This window comes from Magallana gigas, chromosome 5 (assembly GCF_963853765.1).
Source record: "Magallana gigas chromosome 5, xbMagGiga1.1, whole genome shotgun sequence".
Lineage (NCBI taxonomy): Eukaryota > Metazoa > Mollusca > Bivalvia > Ostreida > Ostreidae > Magallana > Magallana gigas.
Window position 1 is genome coordinate 25,968,431 of NC_088857.1, and position 22,851 is coordinate 25,991,281.

Below are 22,851 nucleotides of genomic sequence, written 5' to 3' on the forward strand. Positions count from 1 at the left end.
GTATCATATGATACGATATTGTATAAAATATGATATCGTATCATATGATGCGATATTGTATAATTTAATATTGGTTTATGTAATACATTTATCTTATCTCATGAAATTGTATTATATGATATTATATAATATAGTATTATATGTTACAATATTGAAAAGTATTATATATATATATATATATATATATATATATATATATATATATATATATATATATATATATATATATTCCAGAGGTCGTGAGTTCAAGCCTCGGTCGGGGCGGAACTCCAATAAAAGTGAATTTCCCTGTGCTTTATATATTATAATATATCTACATCATTCACTATGGGCAGGTATATGTCAATTTGAGATTTATTGCAATGTTTGTGCTTATTATGTATGTATATATCTTTGCAATGTGTATCGTTCCGATCCTCTCAAATTATCGTTTAACTGTATTTCAGCTGTATCTCAAACGACTGTTTAGTGCGCGGCCAGCGCGCTAGGTTCCGTTCGTCATCGAAAGCAAGATATTTGTCTTGCATACATGTAGATGGCCGAGTGGTTAGCGCGGTGGCCGCTCACTGCTAGGAGAATTGAGATGGAGCTCCAATAAAAGGGAATTTCCCTGTGCTTTATATATATATATATATATATATATATATATATATATATATATATATATATATATATATATATATATATATATATATTTATCTCATACTTGTGGTGTATATTACCCGTGTGATAAACCTTTGCTATATCACACGGGTGATGCTATATCAAATACTTCCGGTCGGAACTACTTTTGACACAGTCCCTCGCTTCAACGCTTCAGTGACCTATTTTCGAAGATTTGCTAGTACTTTCAACATAACTATATCTACTACAAAAATTTATATAAAATTGATTTTGTCAAAGATTTAAATTACAAATATGAAGGAAAACACGTACATGTAACTGCGTAGCACAGGCGTCGGAACTGGGTGGCTATTGTTAGTGGGCTAGGGGGGGGGGGGTAGGCCCCCCCACTTTTTTTGCAAAGTTATTCATAACCGTAACCACAAGACCCTTTTTTCTTGTTTGTCAAGATTTTTGATAAATTTAGCCCACTTCCAACATTCAATTTGCTTTGTGAAGTTTATAAAACTACAAATTACGTTAACTATCGAGGAGTTCATCCTGACGACACGATGAAAACAGAGCGCTCTGGTTGTGTTTATATACAAGAACTTACCGAAATAATGTTTCATGATACTTTTATTCCACCACCAGTAAGCATCCTTATTCACTATTCTCCATTTTGGTTCATAAGGCTAGCCTAGTGTTTGTTTTATTAAACATCATGCATCAACAACTGTTCCTCGTTCGAGTCAATTCAAACTAACGAGCATTCGCAACTTTGTGTATGTCAACAAACTTGATTATTCAAGTCTTCTAGTCGGAATTTCCATTTCATTAAGTGAATAAGCTCTAAGAAAAATTATTTAGAGCTAAAGAATTATTTTAAGGTTTATTTCAGTGAAACTTTACATTAAAACAGTTAGATTTATCTCAGGAATGACGTACTACATTGTATTGCGCAAGGTCACAATAGCCGCATAACACAACGTTGCATCATCGATATTAATCTTTGAAAAAAAAAACAATTTGGGTCACACAAGGGACTGTCTCAAAAGCTTCAAAATATAAATCAAATTGTATGAGATAAATAGAACATCTATAATTGTGTGATTTTATATTTGCTTTATCCAACTCGTTGAAATGGTTATATTCGCTCGGCAAGCCTCGCGAATATATACACCATTTCAACTCGTTGGATAAAGCAAATATAAAATCACACAATATAGATATCCTCTCTCTCTCTCTCTCTCTCTCTCTCTCTCTCTCTCTCTCTCTCTCTCTCTCTATATATATATATATTAGGTTAGTTACTGACTCACTACGGAAATATATTGGGTTGATCAATCTCATAGATGGCGAGGCGAAGCCGAGCCGTCTATGAGATTGATCAACCCAATATATTTCCGTAGTGAGTCAGTAACTAACCTAATAAGTGTTTTGTTTTCCCGAGGACTGTCAAGCGACATATATATTCACAAATAGCGATAAAGCCATGTACAAGATGCCTAACATCTCGTCCAATTTAACTCATTTAAACTCTTCAAAATTTTCAATCTCACCTTTCAAATACTCTTTAAAAATCCTTGCTTCACCCATGTTTACTTACAATGTTTTGTTGCTATTCAATTTAAAATGTTTTCTCCCTTTCCTCTGCAGAGATTTGAGCACATTTCGACGCTGCTATTTTGTTCTGCTCCAGACAAAACAATGTGACGTCAATATTCTAAGGGCAACTACTCTAATTTTAAAGAATTTCAAAGGGCAACTACTCCAAATACTTTAAGAACTTACGGCATGCGGTTTATGTATTAAATACTATGAAATGTCGAAATGAGTAAGCGAAGCGTCGACCAATGACGGCCATATTGCCTAATATTATTTCTCACAGAACGAATATAGAGATATATGAGGCAATCACGTGCTATGTTTAAACCAATGAAAATGTGACATTTCAGTCCAAGGGAAAACAAATATATATATATGCTATTGTATCTGATAACACTATTTTGTATCATTTATTATGATATTGTATTATGTTATCAAATACAATACTGTATAACAGGATACAATGTCATATCATATGTTACAATATTATATTGCATCATTATTTATTACAGTATTATATTGTATTATATGATATATATTGTAAATATCATAGGATGTAATATCGTATTTTATATTATTGTATTGATAAACATCGTATCTTATATTTTCGTATGAAATGAAACTGTGATTATCATACAATTTTTTTAACATATGATACACGATATTGTGTCAAAACTGTATACATATATATCCAAATAATATCCAAAATCATTAACTTTCATTTTCATATAATATGATAAAGGTGGTCTCATAAAGGTGATGCCTCATATCCCTCGTCTCGGTGAGCTTTTTAATCTGTGATTACCTATGTTTTAAAAAGTGTTCATTTTCTGATATTTATGTTCTTCTCATTATTGTCAAAGGCAATATTAAAAATATGCATATATCTAAGTCAATTTCTTTTAATCTTTTTATAGATTTAATTTATACAAAAAATGCTTTGGATGACAATTTATTGCATACAAATCAGTGTAAGTTAAAACAGAAAAAATTCAGTATACTAGTATACATGTATCATAAAGTATTATTAACTAAAAACCTTTAGCTTAGTCTTAAAAACCTTTCAAGTGTATTAATAGTATAATATTTGGTTATTATAAAATTCACTTGTTCATTTGTAAAACTGCAATAATTTTCTAGCTATCAATATATATCAAAAAAATTTTGTTTAATATCATAAAGAACATTTTTATTAAGAGGGAAATTCTAAGCATTTGTTGAGCACTGATAGATGATGGAGTTCAGTTCGTACTTCCGTTAGTCTAGATTTAATGTGAGGCGAATGTGTAGCTCCGTATAAGTGTTGTGATAAAACTATGAGTATTTTTAACTTGTTTTTAGTTTGGTATTTGTGTGAGAAAAAAGAAGACCAATGCCAGAATACCATTGACCTTCTCTTTTGAAAGTGAAAAATTAGACTATAATCAAAGGTGTATAACACACAATAATTGATTTTTCGTTATCAGTGGATATTTTTGATATAGTGTTTTGGAGGGAAAGAGGGTCAGTTATATTTTGGTTACGGTATTTTTCCCAAAGTTTCATTTAAAGTTTACGTTAACAAATAGCGTCACAAACACAAATAGATTAGATAGCAATGCTCATCTTGGTCTATTTTCGAACGGCTGAATTCGCTTTAAGGTTAGATCAAAATATCAGTGTTTCAAAAAATGAAAGCATAGGGGATGTTCTTTTATTTGTTTGTATTGCCGATTTTGACATCAACTCATGGTGCAAGAGCAATAACTCCTACACGTGTTTTTAATACATTTTTATAAATTCACAGACAGGTGAATAAAGTTTTAATGATTCAGCTTCTTTAAAACTTGTACTTCATGATTTTTATTGGAATTTTATGATTTTCGGTTTGTATAAACTTTCATTTTTAAAAAAAATAATTTTTGCTTGTTTCGAAAACATATATATTTGTTTAATTTTAAGCTGTGTTTATATATTGTTTGATTTTTATTTGTATTGCATTATTGTCCAATTCAGCAGTGACAAGCACGTATTGCGGTCCTTTATATTTATCAATTCCAAAAACAACACGACTTTATTTTTAAATAATATATCGATATCCGGAAGAGATAAGTCTGATTTATCAGGTCGGGCTCAGCAGTGATATTGGTCAGTCGTATGGGGACGGAACCTTGATATAAGGCGACTTCCGCTCCGGGTGATATCGATTCGGGAATAGTTGTGACGTCACCAGTCGTATGTTATCACACAAGCACAGGCTGTCATCTTTATATAGCAAGTTTCAAACTCCGAATCTAGCGACGTCTCCGAAATTCCAGATTTTTGTCGTGATACCAAAAAAAAAAAAAAAAAAAATAGACAGATTAGATCATTCATTCAAGTATGACGTACGTCTCTGTTGTTTATCGTTTCATCGTAAGGTTGACGGTTTTTCTTTTCCATGTACTAATGTTATTGGCAATCATATATGGTGATTTTCTTTTATTGAAAAAAAAACAAACAAATAAAGTGAAGAAATAGCCAATAAAAAGATAATTTCATTATACGTTATCTTTGTAATATTCAGATTTTTCAGAATAAGTTTTTTATCATTTGGTTTCGTAACAATAGATTTTTAAAAATCATTTTTATTTATTTGGATTTTTTTTGACGAAATTCAATTCCTTTCCTCTTTTGAGGGGGGTGGGGGTGTATTGTTTTTGTTTTGTTCTTTGCTTTTCCAGAGTCTGACATTGTATAATATATATTATGTAAATAGTTCTTCTCAAAATATTTCACGGACGTCGCTACATTGTTAAATCCGTGTTGGAACGATTGATAAGTAATAAATTGTTTTAAATTTTATAAACGTTGAGGTGATCAAAGATTGACAGACCGTACCCCAGCCATTGCGTACAGCTACAGATCTGCAGTTATCTCAAATTTCTTTAACATATTCTTGCATCTAAAAGGGGTTTTTGGCATTCTCTTTATTACATGTAGAATTATTATTGACTTAAATCGTTTGAGTGATTAAGAATCTTAAGGCTTATAAATTGATTAAAAATCAAATTCTTATACTGAGTTCGGTGATGTCATTGAAGATTAACTTTTAGAAATATAACATCCTTTTTGTCCTTAAGATTCCTTTCAAATTAGTTTATCGGCTTGTAAGGAACGTAGTAAAATATTTACATTTACATTCGTATGAGTGTTGCCCACTGGAGGCATGGGAATGTAATATAAAGAGAGATAAACCGCATATACAATAGCTTACCATTGGTTAGAGTTACCGGTCATTACAAGGCTGTTGAATGAACGACTGTAGAAATGCAAACTAAAAAATACGAAGACTTTTGCCAAGGTTATTTTACTTAACGCCACATTAATACTTAATTTGGTAGACATAATTTAGCAATAGTTTTAAACAAATTGAAAACAAAAAGTATAATAGGCGAAAATTTGTGTTGCCAACAATAAACCATATGTCGAAAACAATATCTCTATAAATTAGAAACGAATAATATTGAAACCTTTGAATTAAGTATTGTTGTGATATTCTAGATGCAAAAAATGACGGGATATATTGTTTTGTTGAACAGAAATCAGTAACTACATGTAAAAACAAATAGTCCCCTTTAAAATTGGCTAAAGACGTTGACTTAGCCGGACGTCACGGTGCAACGAGAGGTACAAACTGTATGGATTCAAATCGGAGAAAAAAATCGATACACACTGTGAAAATGCTCAATGGTGCAAATAAGTCAAAAACTATCTGCACATTTGTGTACACATACAGAGGTACAAACTGTATGGATTCAAATCGGAGAAAAAAATCGATACACACTGTGAAAATGCTCAATGGTGCAAATAAGTCAAAAACTATCTGCACATTTGTGTGTAACTGTAATACATTTTGTCACATTTTGTAGGGTGATGGTAATTGTATTTTGGACATCAAATAGTCCAAAAGAGAAAAGAATATCTGTAAATAGTTGGTCAAAAGAATAAGTAACGTCATATCTGAATGTTCAGGGTTATCCTTACTGTCAACTAAAAGACACACTGTCAACAAAATAAATAAAAGAAAGCTTTATAACGGGCAATTTTTGGACAAGGAGTTTATAATTCGTTGGTTTTTTGTGATGTCATGTACGGCAGTCACCCTCAGACAATGAACTATGTGAACTTGTCTCCCTTGCAAATATATTTCATAAAGTTTAAAATGGTTCTGTTTTGGAATTTATTAAACACGCTTATGTACTTATTGGAAGACAAACGGATTCATATTTGTACATGTATCTATCGAAGAGGGAAAAGGCCGATTCATTTGATTTCTCAATTAGCAATTTCAGCATTTGTACTGGGCATGTAATTGCACATGTTGCATACATTCTCTTTGTTATTCATTTCTGGTGATTTATTGTTGTTTTTTTTTTGGTGTTTTTTTGTATATTTGAAAAAAAAATTATTATCACCTACTTATGAAATTTTATTATCAAAATATCCCTAATTTGGGTATAAAGTGGTCATCCTCTTATCAATATTAAGTATGTTAAGGATTATAACAAATTTTAGCACAGGATTCACATCTTCACCCCAAACGTCAGGTTATGCTGGCACAACGTAAAGTGCATCCATCTGTCTCCAATGGATTTTTTCAAGGGGTGCCGATTTGAAAGCTGATGCAACATTCTTCACTTGACGCTTCTCCAACACGACAAGGTTTGTAATATCATTTATTGCTGCTTTAAAAGTTATGGAAGCGAGTGTTTGTGGTTGCTGGACATGCAAATTTCAGAGGTATCGCTCTCTGCAACCTGACAGTCTACCTGCATCACGGGCTATGGAGGCCTGCTACTGAGTCAGCTACATGTACCTCATGCTGTAGAATCTGAGCCTGGCTGTGTGCCCGTGATTAAAATCCTACCAAAACGCACATTGAATGTTGGACACTCTTTGGAATGGTTTGTACGTCAGAACAAAGAAGTTGGACTTGAATTTATGTCAGTTTCAATATTCTTTTTCTTAAATGCGGAGATTTTCTTGTTTGAAATTTGTGTAAGTAAAAAGGTGTAAAGGACGGGCAAATAAAAGTCTTTGTAACGCTTATTACAAAATAGCAGGAAACTCTTGTAGGGTGTGCCACTTACTGATTGCAAGCTGAGTAAACCCGAGACCGGTCCAAACAGCGAAGAGAAGATGATATATAGAAATTGCCCGGAGATGCCGGAAATTGTCAGCCATTATCCAGATCAAAATGATCCATACAATTATATAGACAACTCGCAAATCGACTGACTGAAAACTAGGTGGATACTGCGTGCGTACAGTCTTAATTTAATATTTCATTTATGATATCTACTAGTAATTATAACTCATCGGTCGAAGTTATAACGTGTAAAACCGTAGACAACGTATAAATCATTAAAGTGTGCATATTATACGAATAATACAATCATGGAGTAAAGGACGTGATATAAAAGCAGACATGACTTGAAAAAGTCGCTTTGTCAATATGGTAATCAAGTATTAATGTGGTATAAGTATAGAAAGTTTGATAGAATTTATTTTCATACACCTGTTTTTTTTTTTGGATCAGAATCCACACTGGTCTCGTCAACTTATAATCCATTCAATATAAAGTGATGATGATCTACATGTACACGTGAAAATTAAAATTGATTATACGTCAGAGTGAACCAATTAGTTAATTGTTTATAGACAGTTAGCCCATATTTCATCGTTAGCCTTAATAGTTTGATGGCGATTTTACTCTTCGAGCACTGCCAAAGAAATGAAAGACATTGCCTCTGTCAAAGCCTCCTTAAAAGCAAAAGACGCCAAAAATGGCTCGGAATGATTACAACATAAAGAGGATGATGCTACATTTAGATTAACATTTGGGTAAGGCTCTCTCTCTCTCTCTCTCTCTCTCTCTCTCTCTCTCTCTCTCTCTCTCTCTCTCTGATAAACCAATTTTAAACTTGTATTCCTCTCCAGTAACTAATTATCACTTACATGATACTAAGAAGTACAGTGCATCCTCGTGAATGTGTCATCCCGTGTTTGCAAAGAGATTCATTTAGACCCACTGTCTTGCCTGAAGCTAACTTTTTTTTTACTATTAGGCATTCTAGAATAGTACAAATCAAGTAGTTGTGATAAAAATATCATATGGGTATTTGGTTGTTTTTTCTGTCAGAGATCGAACCCATAACCTTGGGTTAATGGAACAATCGTGCAAATTGACCCCTAAAAGATTATCACACCATAGGCCCATAGAAAAGAGTAAAGAAACAGTTGTAAGACCTTTCAAAGACGACTACAAAACGATAAATTGTCTGTTAAACGTGATATTTTGACCTTGTCCCAATTTTTACAGACTGCAGCTACGTTTCTGTTACATGTAATACTTTTTTGAAATATTTTTTAAAGAGACATGAATGTTTACTGAAAATAGAAAAATAACTGACCATGTTAGATAATTTTCATGATTCTTTGGAAAGAACATATTGTTTAGAATAACATGCATATGTTGTTTCTTATTTAAACAACATGAAAATCTTTCAAGGTTCAGTTCTTTGTTTTGTTTTCTCGTATAAATGACCTAAAATTGCACGTTTCATTAATATAATGTAAAGGAATTCATCATGAAAAAAACGCACACAACGCAAATGTCCCGCCTAATAATTTCCAACATACTTGAAATTCATGCATGCATATCTGAAAAAAATAATGATTTTTAATTCTGTTTTGAATAAAGATTAATTCAAGAAGTATGATTGGTTTTTTTGTGACATAAAAGCCTTAATTACCTTAACAAAGATCGGATCGGATAAGGTTACGAGTGTGCAGTTCAGACAATTTACTCCTTGCCCAAAATTTTTAATAACAAATGTATGTCGATAAAACAGGACACTTCCGATTATATCAATTGTAATAAATTGTTCATTAAGTAATATTGAAGAAGGGTTCATTTATACACACATGTTATGCAAGAAACAAATAGACGCAAGCGTACAAAAACGAGCTTTTACCGTCTGTTTATGCCTAGGACACATTTAAGGATGCCGACTTTAGTTTTTTTTGCGCATGTTTCTGCGCATTCTAGTAAAATACAGTGTAATATATATTACATTGAACACAATAGATAAAAACTATGGTGGCATATCTCTGCCCCTTGAGTGCAAGTTATTTTTCTATTAACTATGTCGTCATGAATTGCTGAATATTCATCTGTATTCGCGGGTATTCTTTCAATTTAAACAACGAAAAAGTCCGAAGCCTGGCGTCGTCCACCTGGCCGCCGCTTATCGACCGGTAGACGGTAGATGTTTAACCATGGGTGCTTACCATTTAACTGGCATCGCCGGATTTGCCGTTGTTGCCTTTGTCGCCGATTGCTGGAACGCGCGTCGCCGGCGAGCGATTGTGGCAACGCAATATACCGTTACGTCCATCGATGTCTCCTGTCGACGAGGATTATTCGACGGACTATTCAACGACTGCTTTAATTGAAGAAATCGGCCACCGATGCAGGAAAAATTATAACTTGGCTCGACGGACACAGAATTGGTCGGACAACCAAAAAAAGAAGTCGGTATGAGCCAAAGGAACGCCTGATGAACTGTCGACTTTTGCCAGAATGATCCCATTTTTGCCTCGAAACCGTCGGCCGTTGGTCGTTTTTGGAAATGGCCGGGGTTTTATCTAAACAAACATATGGGAATCAAAATACACGGATTTAATATTAACAAAAGAGAGTCATCGAATATAATAGAAAATCCACTCACAGACATTTGGAAAAAGTACAAACAAAGCTATGTCTCCGACATGCATATAGTATATATCCTCTATATCTGTACTAAATCTCTCTCTCTTTCTTACTCTCTCTCTCTCTCTCTCTAGCTTATTGAATTCTACAATCTTTGTACAATAGTCAAAAATTATTTCTAACATGGCTTATAAATCTCAATTGCAATATGATTTAATTATTCATTTTATGATTTGATGTCTCCAAACATTGCTAGTTTCGATTAAAAAACGCATCTATTTGACATTTTGATTCTGTCAAGTGATATCTTACCTGATTTGGTTTACTTTTTCTCTCTCTCTCTTTTTCTTTCTTTCTCTTTGTTTCACTTTAGTAAAAAAAGAATTCTTGACCCAGAAATGCAACTGTTTTCGAATTTTAGTCTCGCCTCAACGTTTCACAAACGTTTCATATTGTTTGATATTATCAAAACCGCTTTGGTTGGATTTATTCCTATAACGTCACGATCATTTCTGTCAGCTACGTCACGCATATACACGCCGCCGTTGTAAAAACTTTATGATTGGTCAACTCCATTTCTTAGGCGGAGTTATCAGTACACGCTTATGCAATGCCAGAGCTGAAGATATTTAGACTTGTGCCAATGTATTATGTGGAGCAAAAACAACTTAAAAAATAACTGATGAAATTCCAAGGTTATTGTGTAAAATTTGTGTAACTAGGTTTCCAATGATGGCGTTTTTCACGATGCCTATATTGCCATTTCTTTGACAATCTGATAGTCAAATTCTTGATAATAATAAGGTTCATTAGTTTTAATTCAGAAATAAAAGAAACAAAACAAAAGTACGTGCACGTTTATTTGTAAATGTTTAACTAAAGTTGTCCGGACCAAGGCATAGATGTATGTGTCCGACGTATGGTGAAGTTAACAAACTGCCCAAGTACACTTTTATGTATATTTAAACATTGAATAAGGCTTCATATAGATTTTAAGTTAATATAGCGTAGGTTTATGTAACTCTCGAAAAAAAATTCTAATGAAACTGGAGTCAGAGTTTTGCATGTGTTGTAAGTAAGTAAGTAAGTAAGTAAATAATTTATTATAGTGACATGTGTTATAACAATTACAAAATGTTATACAAAATAGATAATGAAACACCCGGCCCATTGGGCCTATATGTCACTGCAAATACAATTATAACATCAGTACACATATTACGCAAATGCGTTTTTTATACCATAATGATTGTCTGTAAAGGTAAGCTTCAGTTAAATATTTAGAGGTTTGTCTAGGAAAATTTGACAGTAGAAAAATAATACAGTCTAAATTTGACATTACCAGTGTTGGATTATATCCTATATTATTAAACAATTCCCCTCTAAAATCAGAATAGATTGTACAATTCAGCAGAAGATGACTCTCGTCTTCTATTTCATTTAATACACAAAAATTACATATTCTTTCATCGAGAGGTTCCCCCTTATATCGCCCCGTTTCAATTCTAATTGGGAGTATCCTATCCTTATAGTTTCAATGGGTCGGGGTAATTCCTAACGCGAACTTTCATCTCTTGTGTTTGGTTCGTTGTCCGTTTTCTTTACATAACAACTACCAAATTTGTCTAAATTTTGGAATAAACAGAAAATTCTCGCAGCTGAATTTTACGCCATGTCGATACTTTCACGCATGCGCAACAACTTGTGTATGATAAATACTTCATCTATTTTTTTTTTAAATCAAGGACTTTTGACAAATCTGAAACACAGTTGGAGCTTTCATCATATTTTATTTTAATTTTAACAATATCGAAAGATACATTTGTGATTTACCTATAGCTTTAACTTCCTGAGCATGTCAGATACATTTCACTCATTTAATATGAAATAAAAATGAAAAGCTAAAAAGCTTATTTTGTGAGTTTTAAATTTAAAAATATCCCATTTACATACGGTATATTATATCTAGAAGTTGGGGGTGGGATGAAATGCTTGTATAATGTTACACATTTCTCATACAACTACACCATTCCACTTTATGTACATCGTGTATACATGTATATTTTCTGCATTATTCATTTCTCAATGTGCTTAAAAACTGAAACGTTTATCAAATTACTGAAGACGAATTAGAATCGAATGAAAACTATAGACTGTTTGTCTAAATATACTGTTTTAACGTGTACAAGGCAAGTGCAAATATAAATAATGTATATAAATCATTGTAAGAAAGCTTCTATGCGGGAATTGATACCATCTATCAAAACTCTCTATTTTCTTAATTTCATATGAATTTAATCGAATTTACATCACAAATAGTACAATTAAACATTATATATGGTCAGCAACGATATTCCCAGCTATACAATGAGCAATCATTTTATGTTTACGCCATAAGTTACGACTACCCTTGGCTAGGCGTAGATTTTTACGCCTTTTAGTGAGGTTACGTAAGGTTACGCCGGGCGTACGCCTTTTAGTGAAACGGGCCCCTGAGCTCTTGATCCGCTTTCTGAGTACGATAAAAGGTTGTTTAATAGGAGAAAGATTAACAGTAGTAAACTAAATGAAGAATTATTTAAATGGATTATTTGCACAAAATGAGGTATGGTATGATGTAAATCTTTTTAAAAATAGCGTTATTTTTATGCTCTGTAAATTGCCGTAAAGTTTTTTTGTACATTTAAGTGTTGTATGCACTGTAGCTTTATATTTACTAACCCAAAATGTCTACATAGAGCTACAGCTATATATGTATGTACTGTATGTACAGTGTATGTTTCATCACAAGTGTACACTTTCTAGAAATAGCCCAATTTCGACAGTCACAAGTACCGTCTATGGAACGCCTTAACTGCCTCATGTAGGTAATCTTCATAATATGATGATACTTTAACATTACATGATGGTACTTCAACATTACATACTGATATTTCAACATTACATGATGGTACTTTAACATTACGTGCTGATACTTCAACATTACATGATGGTACTTTAACATTACATGCTGATACTTCAACATTACGTGATGGTACTTTAACATTACGTGCTGATAGTTCAACATTACATGCTGATACTTCATTATGTGATGGTACTTCACTATGCGGTGGTTCTAAAAATAGGGAAGTTTTAACATTGGGCCGTTTCTCTGTTTCAGAGATTGATCATATAGGACTAAGGTCCACTGAGACTAGTTTGGATCATGTCAAAAAGCTGGAACTACAATTAATAAAAAACAGGATTCTGCTTGAAAAATATATGTTATTGAAAAACTGTAGATACTCAAATTATGAAAACCACTGGCAAACAATTTGTGAGAAATTATAACAAGTTTTATGACATATGTGATTGCTTAAACTATTCTCTTTTTTTAATCATATTGACTTGTGAACAAATATTTTGATACATATTTTCTATTGTATTTTTTTTATTTTCTATATCTCCCTTTTCCTCTTTTCATTTACTGCTTTTTTTTTTATCTATATATTTTTTTTTGCAAGAAAACACGTTTTCACACTACACGGATAATCTATTTTCTTTAGATTAATAAGATATTACAATATGTAGAATCTTGAAATGTATGAAATATGTGTGTATGTGGATTAATGTGTAAACAAAAAAAAAAACAAAAAAAAACTGGAACTGAAGAAGTACACAATACACTACAGCTCATGAGAGAGGATCGCTACTGAATAAAAATATTGTCGAAACATACGATTTGTTTTGGTGCAATATATTTAGGCAAACGACAACCACACATGCAACTTATAAGATCATGCAAAGGATAAAGCATTACATTGCTGTTGAATCTGATTTTAGCAGTAACTGTACTGTTGAACAAATCAGTGCTTTCATTGCCCACTCTTTCACGTGGATCTCCAGGAAGAACCCATTAATCCCCATAAGTCCAATCTACATGTAACATGAATGACAGAAGTATTTGTATAGGTGCTTTTTTAAAAAAAAATTTGCTGTTCGCTCTGACTAAGCGCCAAAAGATTGAGTTCTGAATGCACATTTTTAGACCAAAATTCCCTGAAGGACTTTTGGTACCCCCTGATTTTTATGCGCTAAGCCCCAGTGAACTCACAATGCAGCCATTCTTTAAAATTTAAAATGACCCATTTAAAAGACAACACTTAATCAAATAGTAGCATTTGTTGAGTATCTCGATCTAAACAAGTTTTAGTGGACCTTAGTCCAATCTGATCAATCTCTGAAACAGAGAAACAGCCCAGTGTTAAAAATTTTACAGGCATCCACGTGTTCTGAGTTTTAGCGTATTTCGTTCCCTAGGCGACGCTTTCCTAACCCTATTTTTAGAACTACCGCATAGTGAAGTACCATCATATAATGAAGTATCAGCATGTAATGTTAAAGTATCAGTATGTAATGTTGAAGTATCAGCATGTAATGTTAAAGTACCACCATGTAATGTTAAAGTATCAGCATGTAATGTTGAAGTATCATCATATTATGAAGATTATCTACATAAGGTAGTTGAGGCGTTCCATAACCGTCGAATTTTTCATTCTCTGAATTGTTGTTGTTCTGTCCGTGCATAATTTAGTCTAAGTTGACCAGCAACCAATCAGCGGTAATCTGAATCCACCAATAAAAAAATTGTGGTTAAGGTGCGGGTATTGTTTATGTATGACGTAGTTGATAGAATTGAACGCGACGCGATCGGAAAAGTCCAACCAAATCGGTTTTAGTAATAATATTCAAATATTCAAACCATTATACATACAGTATGTTTGTGGCTATAGATAGGAATCAATGTATTTTAATTATAAGAACTTAGAACCATTATAACAGGAGCTTGGACTTTGGGTAGTTGTGTCAAACAGCAATGTGACGTATGCCTGTCTATTTCATTGCTGTCCACTCAGTGAAAGCTCATTGAAATCAACACGATTTGTCTGGCTTCTGAGCTAAGACTTACACAATCGGTGCATATTTCACTTGAATCCAGCATCATTTTTAACATGTTTTGACGCAAGAAGTGATAGCTACGTCCTACGGAAAGTCCAAGGCCTTGTAATAATGGTTCTAACATCTGGCCGGGCTCTGTTCAGGATGTATGTGGTAAGACACGGCACATAGCACAGAAAGTAGGGTAAATATTTCTCTTTCCAAATGAATTCAAGTAGCATCCTATGTAAATCGACATTTCACAACCCTGTTATGTAACTTTTATAAAGAATATAATTACAGAACATGATAATTTGTGTATTAAGAACAACGAGGGAGAAAGAGGAAAAGAAAACACTGTCAGATAGAGAAAAAAGTGATAGCTAGCAAATTGGACAAGAATTTCGAACAATAATTTACATTGTATAGTGATATTAAACATGATCTTCCATCATCCACACACTTCGAATAAAACTGAAATAAAAAAAATGAGTTCACAAATCAAACTGTTCTCTGCATACTAAAATTCATTAGAATAACTCTTGGTCTGGTACATTGGTTTTTGTTTAGGGTTTTTTTTTGGTATAGGTTTTATATTTGTGTTTTTTATTTTTGTTTGGGGGTGGGGGGGCGGGGGGGTGACACGCAACAAACCGCTTAAGTCAATCCAACTTGATTTTCCTCGAGGATCCTCTGAGTGGATAAAGAGTTATTGCCAATAAATCCATGAATAGCAGATGGGACCTTATGTAGGCGAATTAATTAATTGCAATCTCTACAAATAAGGAGTACTAAAACAGCTGACGTTTTCTTTTTGAAAAAGACACCGTCAGAAATAAGAGGGTTTAACTAACCTAAATGGTATTTGAATAAAAAACCACAAGATTTCTTTCAAGTTTCATTAGTCCTACTGCATGAATCAAAAAAGGAAACTCTCTATACAGTGCACAATCAAATGAATCATTAACTTGTTGTCATGTAGTCTTCTATTGTCATTGTAACGGAGGCTAAAGATAATGGGAAATACTACTCAAAGATATGTGTAAATTTATAATAAATTCTTAATGATGACAACAATATAAGTTATACAAAAAATTGCAAAAATCAAATGAAGGTCATTCGTCTTCGCAATGTTTTATATATAAAGCTGTTTCACATAGCTGTCAAAATGGGTCTTTTTTAAGTAAACTTTATGGAAATATATATATGGACATCAAGTTTTAGTTTTCATTACATAACAGCCAAATTTAATTTTTTGGGAATTAAGAATAATGAAACTGTCTGTTTTGGTGTAATTTTCATTGCAAATTTTGGACGAATAAAGACGTTGGAATATTTGATATTACAAGACACAAAAGATTTGATTACTTTATATGAGAGAAAATCTGCTATTTATCAAAGTATACTTCCCACCAACTATTTTTAACAAGGCTAAAACATTACTTTTTTTTAGCCAATTTATATAGCATAAATGATGAACAGTCCTATTATACATATGTTACTAGTTTTATATTCCTAAACAACGGAATTATCTAATAATTTACACAAATAACACACGCCACTGTGATATAAGCATACATTTTCGTAAAAGACAACATTAAGACATATATTTGAAATTATCTTATGAAAATTTCGCTAAACTGGTCCTTGGGTCAGTTTCATAAAGCTTCTTCATGCCTAAAATCTATCTACATGTAAGACCAAAATTTGTCATACGACCTCACGACCTCAGCAGAGTTATTTCTCAAAGCTGTCATATCCTACCGTTACGGTTTTCATAAAACTGTTCATTTCATTATTTTCAATTCAAAATTTTTACATGGTCTCATAAAAGTGGGGGGGGGGGGGGGGGCAACTCCATGTTAATTCAATTGTTTGTTTATAAATTTAAGAAAAATCTTTAGTGCGCAAAAAAGCCCCCTGCCCCCCCCCCCCCCCCACCCAACATTTAAAAACCGCAAAATTCAGAGCAAATGATATAAACATATATTTATTAAATTGAAATTTTAGCCCATCAAAGCATTTTATAAAAGATTTAAAGAACCTAAGATAAGCAGTATATTTCTTTGAACAAGAAAAATTTGGCAATTTGAATAAAAACTTTTTGAAATGTCGACTTTCAGTTGATCACAATTAATTTACAATATATAAAGATATATTTGCATTCCTTTCCACTACCAGATATTTACCGTAGATCAATCCTTTGTATATTATAAAATAAAATGAGTAATAGCACTGCTGTCTCTATTTCTCATCATAGAACGAAAACTGATTTTATTTTCTATTTATTCAAAACGATTTATCAATCTTTTTTTTTATTAACCTATTCATTGCGTACGAAAAAGAGAAAAATTTCATGTTTCAGTAATACAAAATGTATAAGGAGAAAAATTTCATGTTTCAGTAATATAGGGCATTTATTAATGGGCAAGAATTTCCACATGATCATGAAAAATGATAGATATGCAAGAATTTCCACATGATCATGAAAAATGATATATATGTTTCCATTCTTTTATTTTTAAGGTTAACTATAGATGCATGCATGAGAAAATTATTTAAAAAGAACGATTTTGAATGAAATGTATATCAAGTATTATTTCTCAATTATTTTCTCAAATGAGTACATGGGTTTTTCTTTATCTATAGTGTTTTTGAAGGCTATCAACTTTCTTCTTTTTTTTTTATATGTACACGTGATTACAATGAAACCCAAATTTTACCGTCGTCTGCGAGGAAATATTTTTTTTTGTTATTTTAGTAAGATTATTCTTATATCATGGAATCAATTCTCGTTTGGTCCTAAATCCTTATTCGCAGTTGGTATCGGCAGATAAAATCTTCACACATATTCCTAGGGCAGGAACCCGATGCCTTGGTCTCAATCTTTTGAAATCCTTTGCTACTCTGAAAATAATGGGATATTTGGATCGAATCTCGGTGTACACGTACTAGAATTTCCAATCAGTCGTTGTTGCGGCTTTTGTCGACTTGTTTTTGTTTTATTCTTCCTATTTTTCTTATCGTTGTTTCCCTGTTATTTGTCTGTTAAATTATTTGTTGATTTATTTAGTTATTCACATATTCTCGTTTGCCTCGAAATTTAATTTCAAATATAATTTAGGCACGTGCAGTTACAAATAAAACTTGGAGTTGTCCAACTTGTTACTTCATTACCAGAAAAAAGAAACCAACAAAACGAAACAAACAAATATCGTATCTGTGACAAATAATTGAAGGAAATGTGATTGAATTAGAAGCTCCTAAATTGATATTTATGTCAAAAAAGTTTGATAGAAAATATCTTTTCGGCCATCAATATAGCCCCATACTACAGGTTTAGCGACACTCCTCAAGAAAACTATTTCAATACACATGACTGTGAGCACATGGATACATTATACTTTTTTGTTAAATTTTCACATAGACGCTTGTTTCTGTAATCAAAGACCCCCCCCCATTAAAATCACAATTCTATGATTTGATTTAAACATAGTTTCATAGTACAAATTTACAATTGGGATTAGACAAAAGCTCTGTAACTTAGATCGCCCTCTCCCTATATACAACCATTTTAACAAGAGCTTGGACTTTGGGTAGTTTTGTCAATCAGCAATGTGACGTAGGTCTGCCTATTTCATTGCTGGCCACTCAGTAATGGCTCTTTGAAATCAACAAGGATTTGTGTGGCTTTTGAGAAAAGGCTACGCAATCGATGTATATTTTGCTTGAAATCAGCATCATTTTAACTTGTTTTGACGCAAGAAATAGATATTTACATCCTACCGAAAGTCCAAGGCCTTGTTAAAATGGTTCTATTTTACTATTATAACGTTGCTTATGGGGCAAGCTTCCGCAGAGGATTATGGGTAGTATGTATTATGGGGCAAAGAAGTGTCTATGAATTTTCATGCAGTTTCGAATGGTTTATGGTTTATGAAGATCAAAATCCATTCGAAAATGGTTTATATCTGTGGGAAGAAAGCCCAGCAATTCATAAACTACATGTACATTAATGAATCCTGAAGCTGGTGCGGCTTTTTAGTAATCCTTGTAAAAAGTATAAGTGTAAGTGCGACAACTGTGTGGGGATAGCGAATGTTCAGTGCAACGCTGAAACATGAGAAAACTCCAAGATATATATGCGTCTATCTGCACTTGATATTACACAACGAATAATTAAGAGAAGCCCCTCTTTCCTGGCAATGACATAAAAATGATTTCAATGTACTGATTCAAGTTAAAATATTAAGCCCCGAATTAGCTCAACAAACCTACCGAGTTTTATAATGGCTTTAGCATCATGAGAAGGAACACAAAGGAAATGCAATCAGACACCAACCAAAGCAACGTTGTTATTGCGTCTAACTCTTGAGAAAAAATAAGACAATTAATTGAACTTCAAATCGTCATTGATTGTCCGCGCTCTGCTGATTTTTAATAGTTGTTTGAATACGCCTGCTGTTGGAGCGGTCATATTTCGGGAATTACAAAAAAAAGCTTCCAGTGGGGTTTCTCTCCAGATGTAATTTTCATGGTCCATTATCAGAGTGAAATTTCAGATGCCCTTCATTTGCCGTTGTTTATTTTATGTTGTTATTTTTTCTTATTTTCTTGGTCGACTCAGCAAGTAAAAACGGACAGCTATAAGTTAAACCCAACTAAGAGTCCATTGTGCGTTTGTTATCACAAGGTATTTACTTTTGAACAGAGCGCTGGAGAAGGAAAGCGATCGAAAATAGCCTGATGGATTTTGCGAACAAAAATGATTCGAAATAAATTACACCGGTGATAAACTAAGCTTATTGGTGGTTTTGATACGGCAAAGTTGTAAAGTGTATGGTTTTATATGATCTAAGTTAATATTGTGAAATGGATTAGAAATGAGTGATCGATGACCGCTTACAGTATTGTGTGTCGTAAGAGATCGGGGAGGAAATTGACACGAACAGCTGATTTTTAACCTTGAGATCTTTTAAAAGTGTTGTTCTTAAAAATCATTTGTGCGAGATTTGTGTTAAAAAAGTGTGTTAGTTTGAACATCCATTATGTGATAATTCAACTTCTAAGAGGACAGAAGTGGGTAAGACTTCTCTTCTTTCTATCATTTTTTTTCTCTCTCTCTATACTGAATTGTTTTATGATGTATTCATCCCCCATCTTCTTTGTCTATTCATCGCCTTACCTTAATTTCTTTTGCATGTGTTGCATCCCCTTTCAACATTATAATTAATTCATTATAAATAAGCCTTTCTCTATATATATCTGGCAAATTCCTTCCACAATATCATTATCCGAGTTACACATTCGATGAACTTTTGTCATTATTTCTTGAAATGCTAATGCAAGATGAATATAAATGTTTTACTCAATTACCGACTATAGCAATTCTTTCATCAATAACAACGGCATATAGACCCAATCGTTATAACAGGCCTCCTGTCCCTTATCGGAGTTCGTCTGATTAAGATATATGAATGCTTTATGCAATATTTACAAGATATGTATCTCCAATCTTAACCTTTTGACCCCTTACCTATACACGACATTAATATTTATTTTGCGGAAAGGGATTTTTATTTCATAATCGAAAGGATTTGCAATTTACATGCATATATTTCTTACCGTGATCTTTAAAGACAAAGCAAGACTGGCCTGGTATGATTTTTGTTTATGTATTAAATATAAGTCAAACGTTCGATACAGGTGTTTATTTCAAACCTTATTATTAATTTTTTAAAAATGAAAAATAAATGATAAAGAAAGAAGAAACAGAGATGAGGGACACTTTTTTCGTCGTAACTACATGTATATTATTTGATTTTTTTTTAAAAATTGATTCCATTGGCATATTTATTGAAGAAATTTAATCCAACATTGATACAGTGTTACCAGTATACATTCTTGTTGACACTATAAAAACAAATTTCAAAAACTTTACACGTTTTCGCTGACATGAAAAGCGATGATTGAGCAGTTCAAAGACAGCACAAATGGTCCTATAGAAATTATTGTTGTCGCAATTCATTACAAGCATTTGAAAATTGGGCAGATTTAATGGTTCTATTGATATATCACATCTTTGCTTGATTTTACTAATTTGATTTTCTTTTCTGTTGCAAGCACATTTTTCATTGTTAAATGGAACCAATTGTCACTAATTGTTAATATTAAACGCACAAATTTATTGAACAAGAATACTTTCTTTAAACGGTAACAAATTACCAGTGCGGTCTAAGAAGTACCACAGGTCCTGGAAACCTTTATTCTGTATTTCAGGATCCCCAAGTTCCTCCTATGGATAAATTTCAGGAGAGCCGGGTCTACCGAACAGTTCCAAGGAGCGCGCGCTCCAGCCCCCGGCGTGGAACCCCGGAGACCAGCCGGAATGGGTCCCTCTCCAGACCCCAGCAGTTCTTGATGACCCCCGACCAACTCAACGGCCAGGTGTCCGGGGAGGGAATCTACAGACGCCGGTCATCGATTGCAATCCGAGCGGTGAAGGTCAGAGGGGTTTTATTCGTTTATCATTGTTTTAGCGATAGTTTATCGCGAAATATATCAAACCAAAGGGCTATTAAAGCTGTAGAAATGCGCAAGGCCAATTCCAGAACAAGTTAAGTGGGTGTAGGCCGGGAGAATATACACATCAAATGAATACTTGTATATTTAACTCGGAACTGATCCCCATGGTGTTATTATAAGCTATCTTGAAGTAGCCTTATAATGAATTAAGAATCATAATCAGTTTTTTTTTACTGTAAATTACCTTAAGAATTAAAACTCTCATATTTATATATGTATTTACGTGTACATATAAATCTGAAATTTTAACAGACTCAAAGGTTTGGATCGATGATAAATATTCAAACGTATTTTGACAACCGTTTTAACACTAGTTTATAGATTGATTATGATAACAATGAAGCTTGACATGGGTTTTTTTTTTATAATCAATTGTACAGATTTTACCTCCCAAAACAAAAGATTTCCTCCATGAAATACTGCTTAAGATTATAAGATTGGCTTAGGACAAGTACCATTCTCGGAGAGAGAGAGAGAGAGAGAGAGAGAGAGAGAGAGAGAGAGAGAGAGAGAGAGAGAGAGAGTATGGATGATTTCATGATAAAACATACATCAAAAAAGTTATTCTTCCAAGCGAAACGTCGGTGACTCACAGACAGTTTCTATGTAAGTTCAGCTATATTTGCATTCAGACGAAACATAGCGATAACAAGTTATGAGAATACATAATCGATGATTTTTTTTAAAATGATAAAATTGATAATCGAAATCAATGTCAAATTATTGATTACTTCACCTCTGCAAAAACGCTTCCTATATAAAGTTCAGAAGGTGAAATTGCTATTTTTATAAGCGCTTGCTTTAATATCAGTTTAGTTCAGTTCTGTTTATTTTCATTAAAAAAATCGTATAATGGTACATGTGGTACATGAACAAAAATTAATATATTTAAAACATATAATTATACAATATAGCTGTAAATTAAAAAAAAAAAGTAAATGGGGTGAACAAACAGTTTGATAAATTTTTGTAATATAAACGAACACAATTTTCTTAATGTCATAGTTATTTGAAGACATGATTTCATAAAACACTGTAACGTCACGAATGCATGTACCTTTGGTCTATAGAACAATTTTAACAAGAGCTTGGACTTTGGGTAGTTGTGTCAAACAGCAATGTGACGTAGGCCTGTCTGTCTTGCTGGCCACTCCGCCACTGCTCTTTGAAATCAACAAGATTTTTCTGGGTTTTGAGGCAAGACTACGCATACGGTGCATATTTCGCTTGTAACCGCGTCATTTTTAACTTGTTTTGACGCAAGAAATAGACAGCTACGTCCAACCGAAAGTCCAAGGTCTTGTTATAATGGTTCTAATAACTCACGTCGTAATGGGGTTACAGGTCGCTTTCTACGGGAGATTCAATCTGAAAATAAATGGCAACTTGTAAGTTAAAAAAAA

General features: G+C 33.0%; 1 protein-coding gene across 4 annotated transcripts in view; it reads left to right on the forward strand.

Annotated features, from left to right (window-relative positions):
* Positions 1 to 12,414: 12,414 nt before the first annotated feature.
* Positions 12,415 to 22,851, forward strand: part of LOC105333217 (uncharacterized) — a 35,762-nt gene continuing 25,325 nt past the window's right edge. The window contains exons 1-2 of one of the 4 annotated variants that reach the window (XM_034454254.2): positions 12,415 to 12,551; positions 21,143 to 21,367. In XM_034454254.2, the coding sequence (XP_034310145.2) occupies positions 12,513 to 12,551; positions 21,143 to 21,367 (264 nt within the window). In that variant the 5' untranslated portion in view covers positions 12,415 to 12,512. Of the gene's footprint in view, positions 12,552 to 19,303; positions 19,947 to 20,315; positions 20,522 to 21,142; positions 21,368 to 22,851 lie in introns of those variants that run through there. The other 3 variants (XM_034454270.2, XM_034454261.2, XM_066085463.1) reach the window with 3 other exon arrangements.